The sequence below is a fragment of the Bufo gargarizans genome, chromosome 9 (genome assembly GCF_014858855.1).
Source record: "Bufo gargarizans isolate SCDJY-AF-19 chromosome 9, ASM1485885v1, whole genome shotgun sequence".
Classification (NCBI taxonomy): domain Eukaryota; kingdom Metazoa; phylum Chordata; class Amphibia; order Anura; family Bufonidae; genus Bufo; species Bufo gargarizans.
Genome location: NC_058088.1, coordinates 186,957,200 through 186,975,224, shown reverse-complemented (window position 1 = coordinate 186,975,224; position 18,025 = coordinate 186,957,200). Strand labels below are relative to the sequence as shown.

General features: G+C 44.0%; 1 protein-coding gene across 1 annotated transcript in view; it reads right to left on the bottom strand.

The window, feature by feature from the left end:
• Window positions 1–4,752: 4,752 nt before the first annotated feature.
• CXXC1 (CXXC finger protein 1) overlaps window positions 4,753–18,025 on the bottom strand; it is a 14,311-nt gene continuing 1,038 nt past the window's right edge. The window contains exons 2-14 of the mRNA XM_044305926.1: window positions 15,688–15,797; window positions 13,803–13,903; window positions 13,424–13,557; window positions 10,798–10,953; window positions 10,042–10,191; window positions 9,860–9,967; window positions 9,590–9,774; window positions 8,482–8,689; window positions 8,281–8,391; window positions 8,148–8,197; window positions 7,289–7,385; window positions 7,052–7,204; window positions 4,753–5,400 (exon numbers count right to left, since the gene is read on the bottom strand). Coding sequence (XP_044161861.1) covers window positions 5,254–5,400; window positions 7,052–7,204; window positions 7,289–7,385; window positions 8,148–8,197; window positions 8,281–8,391; window positions 8,482–8,689; window positions 9,590–9,774; window positions 9,860–9,967; window positions 10,042–10,191; window positions 10,798–10,953; window positions 13,424–13,557; window positions 13,803–13,903; window positions 15,688–15,797 — 1,710 coding nt within the window. The 3' untranslated portion in view covers window positions 4,753–5,253. The remainder of the gene's footprint in view (window positions 5,401–7,051; window positions 7,205–7,288; window positions 7,386–8,147; window positions 8,198–8,280; window positions 8,392–8,481; window positions 8,690–9,589; window positions 9,775–9,859; window positions 9,968–10,041; window positions 10,192–10,797; window positions 10,954–13,423; window positions 13,558–13,802; window positions 13,904–15,687; window positions 15,798–18,025) is intronic.

The following is an 18,025-nucleotide window of genomic DNA, read 5'->3' as shown; positions in this document are numbered from 1 at the left end:
TACATAGGAGCAGTATTATAGTAGTTATATTCTTGTACATAGGAGCAGTATTATAGTAGTTATATTCTTGTACATAGGAGCAGTATTATAGTAGTTATATTCTTGTACATAGGAGGCAGTATTATAGTAGTTATATTCTTGTACATAGGATGCAGTATTATAGTAGTATATTTCTGGTACATAGGAGCAGTATTATAGTAGTTCTATTCTTGTACATAGGAGCTAGTATTATAGTAGTTATATTCTTGACATAGGCGCAGTATTATAGTAGTTATATATTCTTGTTACATAGGAGCAGTATTATCGTAGTTATATTCTTGTACATAGGAGCAGTATATTATTCGTAGTATTTCTGGTTACATCGGAGCAGTATATAAGTAGTTATCTTCTTGTACATAGGAGCAGTATTATAGTAGTATCTTCCTGTGTACATAGGATGGCAGGTATTATAGTAGTTACTATTCCTTATACACTAGGAGCAAGTATTATAGTAGTTATATTCTTTGTACATAGGAGCAGTATTATATTAGTTATATCCTTGTTAATAGGACGCAGTATAGTAGTTATATTCTTGTACATAGGAGCAGTATTATAGTAGTTATATTCTGTACATAGGAGCAGTCTTATATTAGTTATATTCCGTGTACATCGGAGCAGTATTATAGTAGTATATTTCTTTGTACATAGGATTGCAAGTATATAGTAGGTTATATTCATTGTACTATAGGAGCAGTATTATAGTAGTTATCATTCTTGTACTATAGGAGAGCATGTATTTATAGTAGTTATATTCTTGTACATAGGAGCAGATTATAGTCGTTATATACTGTAGTTATATTCTGTACATAGGAGCAGTATTATAGGTAGTTATATCTTGTACATAGGAGGCAGTATTATAGTAGTTATATTCTTGTACATAGGAGCAGTATTATAGTAGGTATATTCTTGTACATAGGAGCAGTATTATAGTAGTTATATTCTTGTACAAGGAGGCAGTATTATAGTAGTTATATTCTTGTACATAGGAGCAGTATTATAGTAGTTATATTCTTGTACATAGGAGCAGTATTATAGTAGTTTATATTCTGTTACATAGGAGCAGTATTATAGTAGTTATATTCTTGTACATAGGAGCAGTATTATAGTAGTTATATTCTTGTACATAGGAGCAGTATTATAGTAGTTATATTCTTGTACATAGGAGCAGTATTATAGTAGTTATATTCTTGTACATAGGAGGCAGTATTATAGTAGTTATATTCTTGTACATAGGAGCAGTATTATAGTAGTTATATTCTTGTACATAGGAGCAGTATTATAGTAGTTATATTCTTGTACATAGGAGCAGTATTATAGTAGTTATATTCTTGTACATAGGAGGCAGTATTATAGTAGTTATATTCTTGTACATAGGAGGCAGTATTATAGTAGTTATATTCTTGTACATAGGAGGCAGTATTATAGTAGTTATATTCTTGTACATAGGAGGCAGTATTATAGTAGTTATATTCTTGTACATAGGAGCAGTATTATAGTAGTTATATTCTTGTACATAGGAGCAGTATTATAGTAGTTATATTCTTGTACATAGGAGCAGTATTATAGTAGTTATATTCTTGTACATAGGAGCAGTATTATAGTAGTTATATTCTTGTACATAGGAGCAGTATTATAGTAGTTATATTCTTGTACATAGGAGCAGTATTATAGTAGTTATATTCTTGTACATAGGAGCAGTATTATAGTAGTTATATTCTTGTACATAGGAGCAGTATTATAGTAGTTATATTCTTGTACATAGGAGGCAGTATTATAGTAGTTATATTCTTGTACATAGGAGCAGTATTATAGTAGTTATATTCTTGTACATAGGAGGCAGTATTATAGTAGTTATATTCTTGTACATAGGAGGCAGTATTATAGTAGTTATATTCTTGTACATAGGAGCAGTATTATAGTAGTTATATTCTTGTACATAGGAGCAGTATTATAGTAGTTATATTCTTGTACATAGGAGGCAGTATTATAGTAGTTATATTCTTGTACATAGGAGCAGTATTATAGTAGTTATATTCTTGTACATAGGAGCAGTATTATAGTAGTTATATTCTTGTACATAGGAGCAGTATTATAGTAGTTATATTCTTGTACATAGGAGCAGTATTATAGTAGTTATATTCTTGTACATAGGAGCAGTATTATAGTAGTTATATTCTTGTACATAGGAGCAGTATTATAGTAGTTATATTCTTGTACATAGGAGCAGTATTATAGTAGTTATATTCTTGTACATAGGAGCAGTATTATAGTAGTTATATTCTTGTACATAGGAGCAGTATTATAGTAGTTATATTCTTGTACATAGGAGCAGTATTATAGTAGTTATATTCCTTGTACATAGGAGGCAGTATTATAGTAGTTATATTCTTGTACATAGGAGCAGTATTATAGTAGTTATATTCTTGTACATAGGAGCAGTATTATAGTAGTTATATTCTTGTACATAGGAGGCAGTATTATAGCTAGTTATATTCTTGTACATAGGAGGCAGTATTATAGTAGTTATATTCTTGTACATAGGAGCAGTATTATAGTAGTTATATTCTTGTACATAGGAGCAGTATTATAGCAGTATATTCCTTGTACATAGGAGGCAGTATTATAGTAGTTATATTCTTGCTACATAGGAGCAGTATTATAGTAGTTATATTCTTGTACATAGGAGGCAGTATTATAGTAGTTATATTCTTGTACATAGGAGCAGTATTATAGTAGTTATATTCTTGTACATAGGAGCAGTATTATAGTAGTTATATTCTTGTACATAGGAGCAGTATTATAGTAGTTATATTCTTGTACATAGGAGCAGTATTATAGTAGTTATATTCTTGTACATAGGAGCAGTATTATAGTAGTTATATTCTTGTACATAGGAGCAGTATTATAGTAGTTATATTCTTGTACATAGGAGCAGTTATTATAGTAGTTTATTCTTGTACATAGGAGCAGTATTATAGTAGTTATATTCTTGTACATAGGAGCAGTATTAGTTATTTGTACATAGGAGCAGTATTATAGTAGTTATATTCTTGTACATAGGAGCAGTATTATAGTAGTTATATTCTTGTACATAGGAGCAGTATTATAGTAGTTATATTCTTGTACATAGGAGCAGTATTATAGCAGTTATATTCTTGTACATAGGAGCAGTATTATAGTAGTTATGTTCTTGTACATAGGAGCAGTATTATAGTAGTTATATTCTTGTACATAGGAGCAGTATTATAGTAGTTATATTCTTGTACATAGGAGCAGTATTATAGTAGTTATATTCTTGTACATAGGAGGCAGTATTATAGTAGATATATTCTTGTACATAGGAGGCAGTATTATAGTAGTTATATTCCTGTACATAGGAGCAGTATTATAGTAGTTATATTCTTGTACATAGGAGCAGTATTATAGCAGTTATATTCTTGTACATAGGAGCAGTATTATAGTAGTTATATTCCTGTACATAGGAGCAGTATTATAGCAGTTATATTCTTGTACATAGGAGCAGTATTATAGTAGTTATATTCTTGTACATAGGAGGCAGTATTATAGTAGATATATTCTTGTACATAGGAGCAGTATTATAGTAGTTATATTCTTGTACATAGGAGCATATATAAATCCTTAGCAACTAATTCCTTTATCTTAGTAAAAGGTAGAAAATAAAAGCCATGATTGGTTATTACTGACAGTATTTTTTTTATATTTGAACAGGTATTTCATGTTCTTTTTCCTACAGCTTTTAGACATACACATATTTTATTGACCAAACAATATGGTAAGTTACTGTCCACTGTACTGGCCGTGTTCCACTTCACATTTCCTCCTAGCACCTTTGATCTTCACCCACCGCTCAGGATAGTAACTGGTAGCTCCCATGATGGCATGCATTTAATTTAAGGGGGAATGCCATCTGAATTAATGTGGGTTGGGGGACTTTTCAAGAATCGATGCTTTGCAGGTATCAAGTTGGGTCATTGTTATTCCAGGTCATAGTTATTTCTACACAGATTCTGCACAGAGACCACTTTGATTCGCCCTCGGGTAGTTACATTGAGGAATCTGTGCTGTGGGAAATGATGTAGGCTGGTAGTGACAGCGGTATGGATCAGACTGCGAGAAAGCCTGGGCACAGCAACAGATATGACCATGTAGCGCTACAAGTGCAGCATATACCAGCCTCATGGCTTACACTCAGACTCAACACTTTTACATTTCTGCTAGCACTACGACCTATAACCCTACATCATTACAGGATACGTAATGTTTGTACACAGTGACTGCACTAGCAGAATAGTGAGTGCAGCTCTGAAGTATAATACAGGATGTAACTCAGGATCAGTACAGGATAAGTAATGTATGTACACAGTGACTGCACCAGCAGAATAGTGAGTGCAGCTCTGGAGTATAATACAGGATGTAACTCAGGATCAGTACAGGATAAGTAATGTATGTACACAGTGACTGCACCAGCAGAATAGTGAGTGCAGCTCTGGAGTATAATACAGGATGTAACTCAGGATCAGTATAGGATAAGTAATGTATGTACACAGTGACTGCATCAGCAGAATAGTGAGTGCAGCTCTGGAGTATAATACAGGATGTAACTCAGGATCAGTACAGGATTAGTAATGTATGTACACAGTGACTGCACCAGCAGAATAGTGAGTCCAGCTCTGGAGTATAATACAGGATGTAACTCAGGATCAGTACAGGATAAGTAATGTATGTACACAGTGACGGCACCAGCAGAATAGTGAGTGCAGCTCTGGAGTATAATGCAGGATGTTACTCTGGATCAGTACAAGAGAAGAAGAGCAATTCTTTATGTAGATTATATATCTATATATTTAGTTAATGGAGTTGTCATTTTCAGAAAGTACTACCCACACTTCCTTACCGCTGGCCATACAAATTAGATAAAACTGCTGCGATCTCGCTGACCGCTAGGTTAATATGGCCAGTCAAAGTCTCTTCTACAGATGTCACTTGAGAGACACCACCCTCTGCAGCCCCCACCTTAAGGCTTGAGTCTGTACAATGTGGGAGTAAAACACCTGGGATAACATACGAGACGTCAGTGAACAGCCTTTACAGGTTCTTTAAAACGTGGGATTCACACAATCTATATAAAAAAAAAACTTGAAGAAACACTGGTTTAATTAAAAAAAAAAAAAAAAAAAAAGCCCCCTCCCCCGATTAGCGTTCTGTGTGTGTCCTCAGGTCCGTGGTGACGGGGTCGTGCTGGATGGTTTGGTGTAACATGAGAGCCAGCAGGCCGGCGCGATTAGTCATCGCCATGCGGACATTTCGTTCTTGCTCAAAGAGTTCATCCAGTTTGTACCACTGCAAAGAAAAGGAGAAAGATCTGAGTGAACGGGACGCAGCAGAAACCACCGGACACGGGAGACCTTGGCTCATCAGCGGATATCCTCGTATCTAAAACACTACCTTTTAATAAAGACCATAAGGTTCTGCGAGCTTAAACCACAACCGATTCCCTGTACAAAGGGGTCCCAATGTGCGGTAAAGTACGTGAACCCTGTAAAAGGGGAGTAGTCACCTAAATGATGTCCATACCCTTTTATTAAATGACATCTATCTGTATAGCGCCACCTTCTGTTTGTTCTATTGCTTATTTCTTGTCCACCTCAGTGAGGTGGTCACACACACGCTCAGTTTAATTCTTTACTGAGCTATCGAAAAATCTGTACAGCGCCACCTGCTGTTTGTTCTCCTCCTTATTTCTTGTCCACTTCACTGAGGTGGTCGCACATGCTCAGTTGAAACCTTCAACTGCCACTGTTACAAGCTGTGACCGTTACAGGAAAAGATTTGCGGTGGAAAGGACACGCTCCCTGAGCTGCCAGCCTCAAATAAATATACCAGAGCAAATGGGAGGGGGGGGGGGGGCGGTATCTCTGGATCCATGTGAGGTACAAGGCTGGTTCTAACTTTGTTATAAAGAGACTGTCATGTCCTATATGATGCCTGAACTTCTCTTTTTACATCAGTCACGGCATAATCCCTTTAAATGGGTTCTACACCTTTTTATTACGGATGATCTATCCCCCCCCCAATCAGATGCTGATTTTCTATCCAAAGGATAGATCATCAGTAATAAAAAGATACAGAACCTCTTTTACCAACTAGTCTTTCCTTACCTCCCAGCACTCATTGAGCCTCCCCTCCCCCTTCAGTTGTCACCAGCCAGATGCGTCACCAAGGTTTGGTGTGCCCCATTGGCATATAGGGGAGGCACCTCGTTATGGTCTCTGACAGCCACTACCTGAACTGAATGTATATCCTCCATTATGCAGAAAGTAATTTGAGCGATCACTTTTCTGAATAACGGACAGGATTGCTAACCGTCTACGTGGGAGCCGTGGGCTGCTCATATCGATGGCCTAGGAGCCAGTGTCCTGTCCTGTATCCAGCACTGGCTTCCATGCGGGACGCTCTGCATGGATATGAGCAGACTGAGATGCTAATATGTCTGACTGCTGTACGCGCTCCTGCACTATATATAGAAAGGGAAGTACACGTTAACTACCCCGACAAAAAAGTGGTCAAATCGCCGGCAGCTCTTCATACGTCAAGTGTTGGATTCAGTCCCGTTATCAGATAAGTCATAGGCATACAATAATACGTACAACTGTTAGGGCTCATTCAGACGGCCGTATGCTGTCCGCAAAAATGCGGATCCGTTCAGCATGTCCGCAAAAAAACGGATTGCATTCCATTTTTTTGCTGATCCATAGACTTCAATAGGCCATGTCCTGATTTTCACAGACAAGTATAGGACATGTTTCATTTTTTTGCTGAGCCGTGCAATGGAAGAAAAAGGCCCCATAGAAGTGAATGGGTCAGCATCTAATCCGCAAAAAAACGGATCCGCACTTTTGCGGACAGCATACGGACGTCTGAATGAGCCCTTATATGCACAAATTGGACAGGAAAATGAAAAAATAAATAAATCAGTGTAATAAGGGCGTACCACACGAACTCGCTCCAAATCAACCTCGGCGCGGCGGAGTTTCTCCCAACAGTAATGGCGGTTACACTTCCTCTTTGGGACCCTGCAGAATTCGCCAGTCAACTCGAAGACGTCCTTCACCATGGGGCACCCGCACACCTCATCTGCTGGGACCTGAGTCGCGAGACACAGAAGTGGATGTCTACAACGGGGGCTTAGCAATCAGCAGGCAAGAGCACGAGGTCAGTGCAAGTTTACCTTGGGGTCTCGGGAATGCTCCGGACACAGCACTTGGAGACGCTTGCAGTAGGTTTTGCTATGCGGGTTGTAGACGTCACAGAAGAGACGGGTCGCCCTGGAAGGAAAATGATTCCATGAGAAGAAGGAGGATTGTCCATGACTTCCCTGTCAGCAGGTCTGTGCTGTTTTACACAGGCTGCCCTAACTGTACTGTACCCCTTGGAGACCCCCCCGAAATGAACCGAGCGGAAGGTCAAGCATGCAAACTGGCCCTCCATTTATCTCTATGGGAGTTCCAGAAAACCTGATCCCTTTCCCTAGAACTCCTATAGAGATAAAAGGAGCGGCAGTGAACATGCTTGACCTGCAACTCCATTCATTTCAGGGGGGGCTCAGAGGGAAACCCAATCCTGTGATCAATGAGGGGGGGGGGGGGTCGCAACAGCCCTATCCTAATACCTCAGCTGCTGAAGAACTTCGTTTTGAAGGGGAAAGAGGCGCTTCCATTAATTGTTGTGAAAGCCACAGCAAATAAATGGTCTGCAGCAGTTGTATTTTGAAGTTCTGGAGCAGCTGAGGCACTGTACTGTGTAGTGGACACTGCTGCTGAAGAACCTCTTTTTTGAAAGAGAAGGAGGGCTGCATGTCCATCAGTGCTAGAAACGAGAAGGAACTTCCTACAAAAGCGATCTCTGACATAAAGTGTTACGTTGGGTCTATGTATCGCTGCTCATATCTGTAAAATTCCATAGACATGCATTATAAATAGATAGTAGGATATGGCTGAGTTAGGTAGAATATGACGACATTACATTACAATGGCAGGATAGTGACAGGTCGAGAGGGCAGCCGAGCTGGACAACAACATACAACTTACCCTTCAATTCTTGTGGGGTACATGGATCCAAATGAGGTCTGACTTTCATACTACAAGCAAAAAGGAATATAAAATGTCACAAAAACCATAAGAAGAATCGGGCTGTTGTGCTGGACTATCTCTTCCCACTAACCTTGGCGTAACAGCGCTCCATGTGCCTTAAAGCCACTTTAGGGTTGATGGGATGGCCACAAGACACACAGAAGATCTGGAGGTCAGTGTCATCGCTGTCCCCATCGTTGGTCTGTTGAAAGAAAAACCCCACCTGTGAGCAGATATGGAAGCCATAGAAATCCTTCCGCTCCCCCAGGCTCTAACCCTCCTCCGCTCGTACCTCTTCATCCTCGCGGATATGCTGTTGCTTGGCTTTGGTGATCAAGGCTTCCAGCTCGTGGAAGCGCCGCTCCATCTCTTGTAGTTTGGTGCGTGCCTGCTGCTGCTCCCGCCGGATGCGTTCCAGCAACTTCTTGCCTTGCTCCTCAGCGACACAAGGACTCTGCTGCCACTGCTGGATCCGCTGAGGGAGGATCTCATAGATGCGACTGAGGGGGCAGAGAGAAAGACAGGAAATGATCACCGCAGAGCATCAGCTTAGGACAAAGCTCGACAGGTGTCTTAAAGGGGTATTCCTACCTCATAAAGCATATAGCTATGTTATGCCATTATTTTATGATCAGTGGGGGGTCCAACCTTTGGGACGTGTACCGATCCTGAGAATGGAGGGGCTGCAGCGCTAAGTCAGTGCCTTCACTGCAGAGCGGTGATAAAGTCACATGCTGTTCAGGGAGCCCAACTCAATTTAAAGGGGTTGTGTCATCTCAATCACTGGTGGCATATATCTAGAATAAGCCCCCAATGTCTGATAGGTGCAGGTCCCACCTATCTCTAAAATGGAGCCCACAAAGTGAAGGAGAGCGAACCGTGCATACGCGACTGCCCTCCATTCATTTCTAAGGGAATGCCATAAAAAGCCAAATGCTGGAGCTTCGTATGGCAGTTTCATAAAAGTGAATGGAACGGTGGCTGTGCTAGCGCAGTGCGCTTCCCATTCGTTTCCATGGCACTTACGGAAAAAAGCCAAGCGCGCCGCTTCGCCAGTCCCGTAGAAACTATATGAGGGCAGCTGCCCAGTCACTGTCCACTCTCCTTCACTTTGTGGACTCCGTTCTAGAGATAGGTGCCGGTCCAGAGGTGGGACCCGCACCTATTATTATTATTTAAGCGCCATTCATTCCATAGCGCTGTACATATGAACATCTGAAATTGGTGGCATTTCCTAGCAAGAAAAATAAATAAAAATGTGAAATGGCTGCAGCCCTGAATCAGGACAGGGGCCCCTTCATCCTCAGGACTGGTAAGGGTCCCAGGATGGCGATTCGCTGCCACTTTAAGAGATGGGAGTACCCATGCATTGGTGAAATAGCTTGAGATGCTGAACTCACTTGGCTGCCAGTTTCATGCCACAGTCCTCTGAGCAGTACTTGGAGCCCGCCCTGGCTGGCTGCACACAGCTGGGCCCCAAGCACTGGCGCAGGGAGGAGTAGTCTCGGTTTTCTATGCGTTCAGAGTGCTTGGCTTTGTCCTTGTGCCTCTGCTTTTGCTTGTGCCTCTTGTATTTGTCATCTTTCTGAAGAGCAAACAGGACAATTCAAAACTGAGGATGGAGGCTGGCTGTGCAGCGCCATACAGAGAGGCTCTTTGTAGCCCGTTACCTTCTTTTCAGACTTCTTCTCGCGCCTCTTGACGTGCTTGACCTTGACGGCTCTCTTTCTCAGAACAGAGTCCAGAAATGGCGCGTCGTCCGTGTCGCTGAGCCAAGGCTACAAGAGAAGGACGGTCAGGACAGCGCCACACTGACAACAGCCTCCATCAACTCATAATGAAGCCCACTTACCAGGTTCTGATCATCGAAGGCTCCTCCGGCACACAGCTCCTGATACAGTTCTGGATCCAGAGGAAGCTCATCGTCAGACAGCGAGTCGGCCAGGCTGGGCGGTTCTGGCGTGTACACGGAGTACTCGTCATCCTTCACCCGCAGCATTTTCTGTACAGGAAGTACACGCAAAGCAGTGCAAATGTATCAGAAAACAGAAAATCTGATAATCCATTGGTGGTGGACTTTTTTTGTTTTATTCGACGGTCAAGTAAATAAAAGTCACTTGAGAATTTTAAAGGTGTAAAGCCCCAAAACAGGAATTTACTAAGAAATTTGCTTATTTCTTTTTACCAGTATTTCGCCGGCTGGAGAATCGATTAGTCAGGTTTAAGATTCGATCTTGGTCACTTTAATGGGGGAAGTCTGAGCATAAACAACTTGTCTATCCACAGAATAGGTCATTAGTATCCGATTGGTGGGAGTCCGACCATTAGGACCTCCACAGAACGTGAGAACGGGGGCGTCTGCTTCCTCTGAGTGAATGGAGCTCTAGTCACGGATGCTCGCTGCCACTCCACTTGAGGAGATATCCGAGCGCTGTATTAGCATATCCTCAGGAGATTTATGATGTGATAACACCCCTTTATTGATTATGACAGTCCTAATTAAATGTGGAATCCCCCTTTAACTGTAGCGCCATCAGAAATTGGGAAATACATGCTATGACGAGAATATTCCAGTAATAATAATAATAATAATAAAGCTTTTTCTTACCCTTGCCCTGACTTGACATTGCCGGAGGCGGCATTTTTGGCGAATCTTGTTGGGGCCTCCAAACTTCTTCATGTCTCGGCAGAAGTCGCACTGCCCGCAGTCCTCAGTGCGGCTGCAGGACTCACACTCCCCACACATGCGGGCCGATCGCTTAATCTGCAGGTGGGAGAAGACACAAATGGAACACAGTCCTCCAGCTTCTTACACCACAAAAATAATCCGTATCTTAGTCTACATCTCAGATTTAAGCTAGCCATACACCTTAGGCCTCATGCACACGACCGTTGTTTGGGTCCAAATTAGGGATCGACCGATTATCAGTTTTACCGGCATTTATTTTGCCGATATTCCGATAGTGTATGGGGAACACAGATCGCGCTGCTGACAGCGCTCTCCGTGTTCCCTCAGCAGCAGCACAGGGGAGAAGGAAGCAGTGTCTCCATCCCCCCTGTGCTGCTGTTGCCGCCAATGAGAGGAGGGGAGGAGCTATGGCCACTGCGCCACCAATGAAGAGGAATCTCTCATTCATTCAAATTGAACAGGAGGCGGGAGCTGCAGAATCACATAGCCGGCTCCCGACCTCTATGAGCTGTAGCTGCGATCTACCGTAGTTAACCCCTCAGGTGCCGCGGATCGCAGCTACTGCTCATAGAGGTCGGGAGCCGGCTATGTGATTCTGCAGCCAGCTCCCGCCTCCTGCATATGAATAAATGAGAGATTTATGTTCATTGGAGGCGCAGTGCGCCCCCCCCCCCCCCCAAGCCCCCCAATATTAAAAACATTGGTGGCGCAGTGCACCCCCCACCCCCACATTAAAAACATTGGTGGCACAATGCGCCCCCCCCCCCCAATATTAATCATTGGTGGCAGTGGCCACAGGATCAGCTCTCCCCTGCTCCTCCGATCAGAGCCCCAGCAGTGTAATCCTGGAGCTCCGATCGGTTACCATGGCAGCCAGGACGCTATTGAAGCCCTGGCTGCCATGGTCAGCTCCATGCTGCTGTGTGCACAAAGCACAGAGCAGCAGGGACAGTGTGAGCTCCTATTCACCCTGATAGATCTCTATCAGGGTGAATAGGACAAGGGTTCTAGTCCCTAAGGGGGCTAAAAGTTAGTAAAAAAAAAACAAGCAAAACAAAAAAGTAAAAAAATAAATAAATAAAACACCAAAATTTTTAAGTATAAATGAAAAAGAAAGATTTAAAAAAAAAAAACTACACATTAACAATAAACATTAATTTTCAGCAGATTTGTGTAGGAATTTTTTATTATTTTTTTTAAAAATTAAAACTCCCAGAATATCGGTATAAATTATCGGCTATCGTCCTGAAAGTTCACAAATTATCGGTATCGGCCCTAAAAAAACAATATCGGTCGATCCCTAGTCCAAATCTGAGCCAAATTTTTTTGCAGCTCGGATGCGGACCCATTAACTTTAATGGGGCTGCAAAAGATGCGCACAGAACTCTTTGTGCTGTCCACATCAGTTGCTCCGTTCAGTGGCCTCGCAAAAATAAAAAATTGAACAAGTCCTATTCTTGGCCGTTTTCTGCAAATTGCATGGCGCGGACGTGTGCATGAGGCCTTAGGGTTGTTTCACAAGAGCGAGTCCATTGTGGGAATCAGGCTCCGTGTGTGAGTGTGATCCTCCGCTCTGGACTTGCAGGAGCGCACGGCATTATCATGATTTATAATGCTATGTGTCTTTGCATGACCCTCTTTCTACAGAATCATACTGACAGCTTTAGGTCACTATGATTCGGTGGAAATAAGGCCATGGAGAGACACATAGCATTATAAATCATGATAATGCCGTGCGCTCCTGCAAGTCCAGAGCGGAGGATCACACTCACACACGGAGCCTGATTCCCACAATGGACTCGCTCTTGTGAAACAGCCCTTAGATAGCTGTCAACCAAAAGCTTCTTAGTTGGGCAGCTATTCCTTCTGACTCCCACCCCTCATACAAATACATATTGAGCGTGACCGAGCATGCATGTGTTCTCAATGAAGGGAGGGGGAATAAGTTGCTGCCAGACACCTCTACTGATGGGTTAACAAAAGGATCAGGCATGTTGAAAGCCAACAATCAGATCCTTCTTTCACAAAAGACACTCAGCGTGTCCAGTCCTTGTAGCTTATTCCTGAAGGGTGCACGGAAAACAAGTTGGAGGACCCTTGGATAGGGAAAGGTTAAAGATATCCAGTACGCCAAGAGGTGGTGTAAAACCTTCAATTCTTTTATTCCAAGACATCATGAAAGCTATGTTTTCCATGTTGACTTTACACCACTGAATGGAGTGCTGGATATCTTTAAAGGGGTTGGCCCATATCTAGGATATACGCCCTGTTCTAGAGAGAGATGTGGGTCCCAAACGTGGTACTCGCACCATCGGACACTGGTGGCATATCTTAGCATTATGCCACCAAAGTGCAAGTTGAGCCAACCCCTTTAACAATTCCAATCCTTCTTCCCCCAGTCGGGGGCAAGTCAGAATACTGCATCCATGTTGGATAATCGGCAGGTTCAGAAGAATGTGTGGGGGCACCTTTAAGAGCCAGGGAGACTATTTTGGCTCCGGACCCCAGGCCCATACTAGGTACTGTGTGGCAGCGTGCACATTACCTTGCCTCCACTGCCGGTGCTGTTCCTCCTCCTCTCGTTCCTCTGTTGCTCCTCATTCTCCTCTCTATCAGTGTCTCTTTCCCGGTCCCTGGATTTCTTGTGTCGATATTTGATCTCCAGATGAGGATATTTTTCTTAACAGTAAAAAATAAAGTGAACCTTGAGCCCTCCAATCGTCTAAACAGATTTGCGACACCCCCCGGTACTGATTCTAGCTGTGTCCCAGGATGTTCACACTTCATAAAAGGTAGACATTGAAGAGACAGGTGTTTGATTATGGATCACAGACATAATTAGACGAGAAGACTACGCATGTAACCAAAGTCAAGTGCCCGTAACCCCCAAAATGACTGACAATGGTTTTCCGAGTGTTGCTCACCTCGACACTGCATGCAGTACCACTCCCGAATAGCCTTCGCCATTTTCTCAGTAATATTGATGCAGTGTCCGTGGAACCATTCATTGCAGTGATCGCATCCTCTGAACATACAAAAAAGAAAACCGCGGGGTCACAAGGACACGTCTGTGTACATCAGGCTTTAAGGGGTCTTCCAGGAGCACAATATTGATGGCCTCCCCAGGATAGGTCACTAATATCAGATCAGTGGCGATCAGCTGTTTGAGAGCTCCAGCCTCTTCCTAGACCAGCGACATCACGTTCATCTGTCACGTGGCCAGGTCTGCAATACCAAGCACAGCCACTATACAAGGAACGGCGCTGTGCTTGGTAAGCTGCGAGGAGGCCGCAATGCTGGCTTATTCAAACAGGTGATCAACAAGGGTGCCGGGAGTCAGACCCCCACCAATCAGATAAAGGATAGGGTAGGTGACCCAGTTGGCAATGAACCTACCGCTATCCCCTCCTCAGGGTGTTTGAGCCCTCCATTCTTGTTGTGTTAGGCCTCATGCACACGGCCGTGCCGTTTTTTGCAGTCCGCAAAAAAACGGAAGCCGCCCGCGTTGCCTTCCGCAATTTGCAGAACGGAACGGGCGCCGGCAATATAAATGCCTAGTCTTGTCCACAAAGCGCAGACAAGAATAGGACAGGTTATATTTTTTCGGCGGGGCCGCGGAATGGAGCCACGGATACGGACAGCACACAGAGTGCTGTCTGCATCTTTTGCGGCTCCATTGAAGTGAATGGGTCCGCAGGATGCAAACGGTCGTGTGCATGAGGCCTTATACAGATAAAGGATAGACCATCAATATTCTACTCCCAGAACACTCCTTTAAAGAGTCAAAAAGTATTCACTTAAGGCCCCATGCACACGGCCGTGTTTCACAGCCATGTGCGGGCCGTGGAGCCGCGGCCTGGATCCCTCCTGAGAGCAGGAGCGCACGGCGTCACTGGTTGCTATGACGCCGTGCGCTCCCTGTTGCCGGCACAGAACAGTAATACACTGGTATAGATCAAACCAGTGTATTACTGTATTGCGGCGGCAGCAGGGAGCGCACGGCGTCATAGCAACCAGTGACGCCGTGCGCTCCAGCTCTCAGGAGGGATCCAGGCCGCGGTTCCACGGCCCGCACACGGCTGTGAAACACGGCCGTGAAACACAGCCGTGTGCATGGGGCCTAAAGGCTATGTACACCTCTGGGGGCAATTTTTTTATTATTGTATTGTACTTATTTTGAGCAAAAAATTATTTTTTTCAAGTGTTCTTTATTAAAAATAATGAGCCCTTTTCTCTGTACAGCCTTGAGATTCTCTAGTAGCTCAGCTCCTTATCTCTGACATTATAAACACTCATTATAGCGCAGTCCTTATCTTACTGATAAGAATGTGGCGTGAATAGGCGTTTATGATCTTTTAGTAATTTAGAGATAAGGTTTGCACAAAGTAAGACAAACAGTTAACTCTTTGTGACAGAACGGCTCAATATTTTTAATAAAGGGCGATTGAAAAAAATATTTTTGATCCAAAATGAGTAAAATGCATCCATAAAAAACAAATTGGCCCTGAAGGTGTACATGGCCTTTAATGGTGACTTGTCGCTGTCAATTTCAAGATCTTCCATTAATTCACTTTTACAACACATTATCAAGAAAAGCCATAAAAAAGGGATCATCAGGGGTCTGACAACTGGGTCCCCACTGATCCAGAATTGAAGGGGGTCAGGGTCTCCCTTTCCAGTGAGAGCTGATGTTTAATCCCCACTGAAATGAATGGTGTTATGGGAATTATCGAGGCCCATCGTTCTTGGCATCGGTCGGGGTGCAATCGTTAAAATCAAACCCCCTCCACTAAATCACGCCTTACTTACATCATGAAGCAGTTGATGTCCGGCTTCCGGCAGATGCAGTACACAAGGGCGTTCTCTCCATTCTCGTTCTCGCCCAGCCCAGCCATGTCAGGGTCTGAATATTCACTTTCCTGTGGAGCGATATGCATTTGGTCAGGTTCAGCTTCTGAGTATGGTGGCAACAGCAGGGGGCGCCATCTTAAGTGCAGGCCACTGCTACGCTGTAGATTTACAGGGCAATGCAGGTTACAGAGATGGCATCTGACTGGCTTTACACTGGGGATTGTTGCTACAATCGCACCTGAAGACCCGATATAATAACTGCAATGTCTGGACTCGATCATCAGATCCGTTATATACAGTCATACGATGGCGCAACAATTTTGCAGTACGAGGTAAACGATGAATGTAAACACTGATGATTATCTGGATCTGTCTGGATTCAGGGAGGATGGACAATGGGACCTATGGGAGGCCATACACATAAGATAGCTTTTGGCTGACAGCTGGCACTCCCAATCCCCTGACTCGGCCGAGTATGCATGTCTTCTCGGTAGGAAGCAGGCGGAGAGACATCTCGGACAGCTGCATATCTACCAAAGAACAAAAGGATTGAGCTGCTGGAATCAGAAGTCACGGGGCCCTGTGCTTGGTTAACAGACCACTGCAGCCACTCGCTGCCCTGCAACCAAGAACGGGTTCCCGTCATTTCCGGCCTGGCAGGAACCCCATGGGAACGGAGAGAGTTTGGATCCTTAATATTTTCTAATTAACCCAGACAACACCGTTAAAGGGGTCGCCCCACGAAAAATATTCTACAGTTTTCAAACCAGCTCCTGGATTTGAACACTTTTGTAATTGCATGTAATTAAACATTTAGCGTGGCCGCCGCGTTATTCTATAAAATGGATCTGTAGAGCGCCACCTGCTGTTTTGTTTTTTTTCTCATTTGTTTATCCTGCTCACTGAGAAGGCCGCACATGCTCAGTTTCATCCTTCAACTGCCTCCTGATCTGTGATAGGGAGAGCATGGACACGCCCCCCTGAGCTGCTGCAGAAAGGACACGCCCCCTTAGCTGTCAGCAGAAAGGGAACTCCCCATGATCTGTCAGCAGAAAGGAAACTCCCCATGAGCTGTCAGCAGAAAGGAAACTCCCCATGAGCTGTCAGCAGAAAGGAAACTCCCCATGAGCTGTCAGCAGAAAGGAAACTCCCCATGAGCTGTCAGCAGAAAGGAAACTCCCCATGAGCTGTCAGCAGAAAGGAAACTCCCCATGAGCTGTCAGCAGAAAGGAAACTCCCCATGAGCTGTCAGCAGAAAGGAAACTCCCCATGAGCTGTCAGCAGAAAGGAAACTCCCCATGAGCTGTCAGCAGAAAGGAAACTCCCCATGAGCTGTCAGCAGAAAGGAAACTCCCCATGAGCTGTCAGCAGAAAGGAAACTCCCCATGAGCTGTCAGCAGAAAGGAAACTCCCCATGAGCTGTCAGCAGAAAGGAAACTCCCCATGAGCTGTCAGCAGAAAGGAAACTCCCCATGAGCTGTCAGCAGAAAGGAAACTCCCCATGAGCTGTCAGCAGAAAGGAAACTCCCCATGAGCTGTCAGCAGAAAGGAAACTCCCCATGAGCTGTCAGCAGAAAGGAAACTCCCCATGAGCTGTCAGCAGAAAGGAAACTCCCCATGAGCTGTCAGCAGAAAGGAAACTCCCCATGAGCTGTCAGCTTGATATAAATCTAGCAGAGCAATGAATGGGGAGATCTCTGGATCCATGTGAGGTGCAGGGCTGGTTCTAGCTTGGTTAGGCTACTTTCACACTTGCAGCAGTGTGATCCGGCGGGCAGTTCCGTTGTCGGAACTGGCCGCCGGATCCGCCGCTGACTGAAAGCATTTGTGAGACGGATCCGTCTCACAAATGCATTGCAAGGACGGATCCGTCTCTCCGCTTGTCATGCGGACCGACGCATCCGTCTTGTACATTTTTACCGGTCTGTGCGTGCACATGCCGGAACGACGAATCCGGCATTCCGGTATTCTGAATGCCGGATCCGGCGCTGATACATTCCTATGGGAAAAAATGCCGGATCTGGCGTTCAGGCAAGTCAGTTTTTTTCGCCGGAGAGAAAACCGTGGCATGCTGCGGTTTTCTCTTTTGCCTGATCAGTCAAAACGACTGAACTGAAGACGTCCTGATGCATCCTGAACGGATTGCTCTCCATTCAGAATGCCTGGGGATAAAACTGATCAGTTCTTTTCCGGTATAGAGCCCCTGTGACGGAACTCTATGCCGGAAAAGAAAAACGCTAGTGTGAAAGTACCCTAATAAAGAGGGTGTCAGGTACTTTATGATGTCCGATCTTCA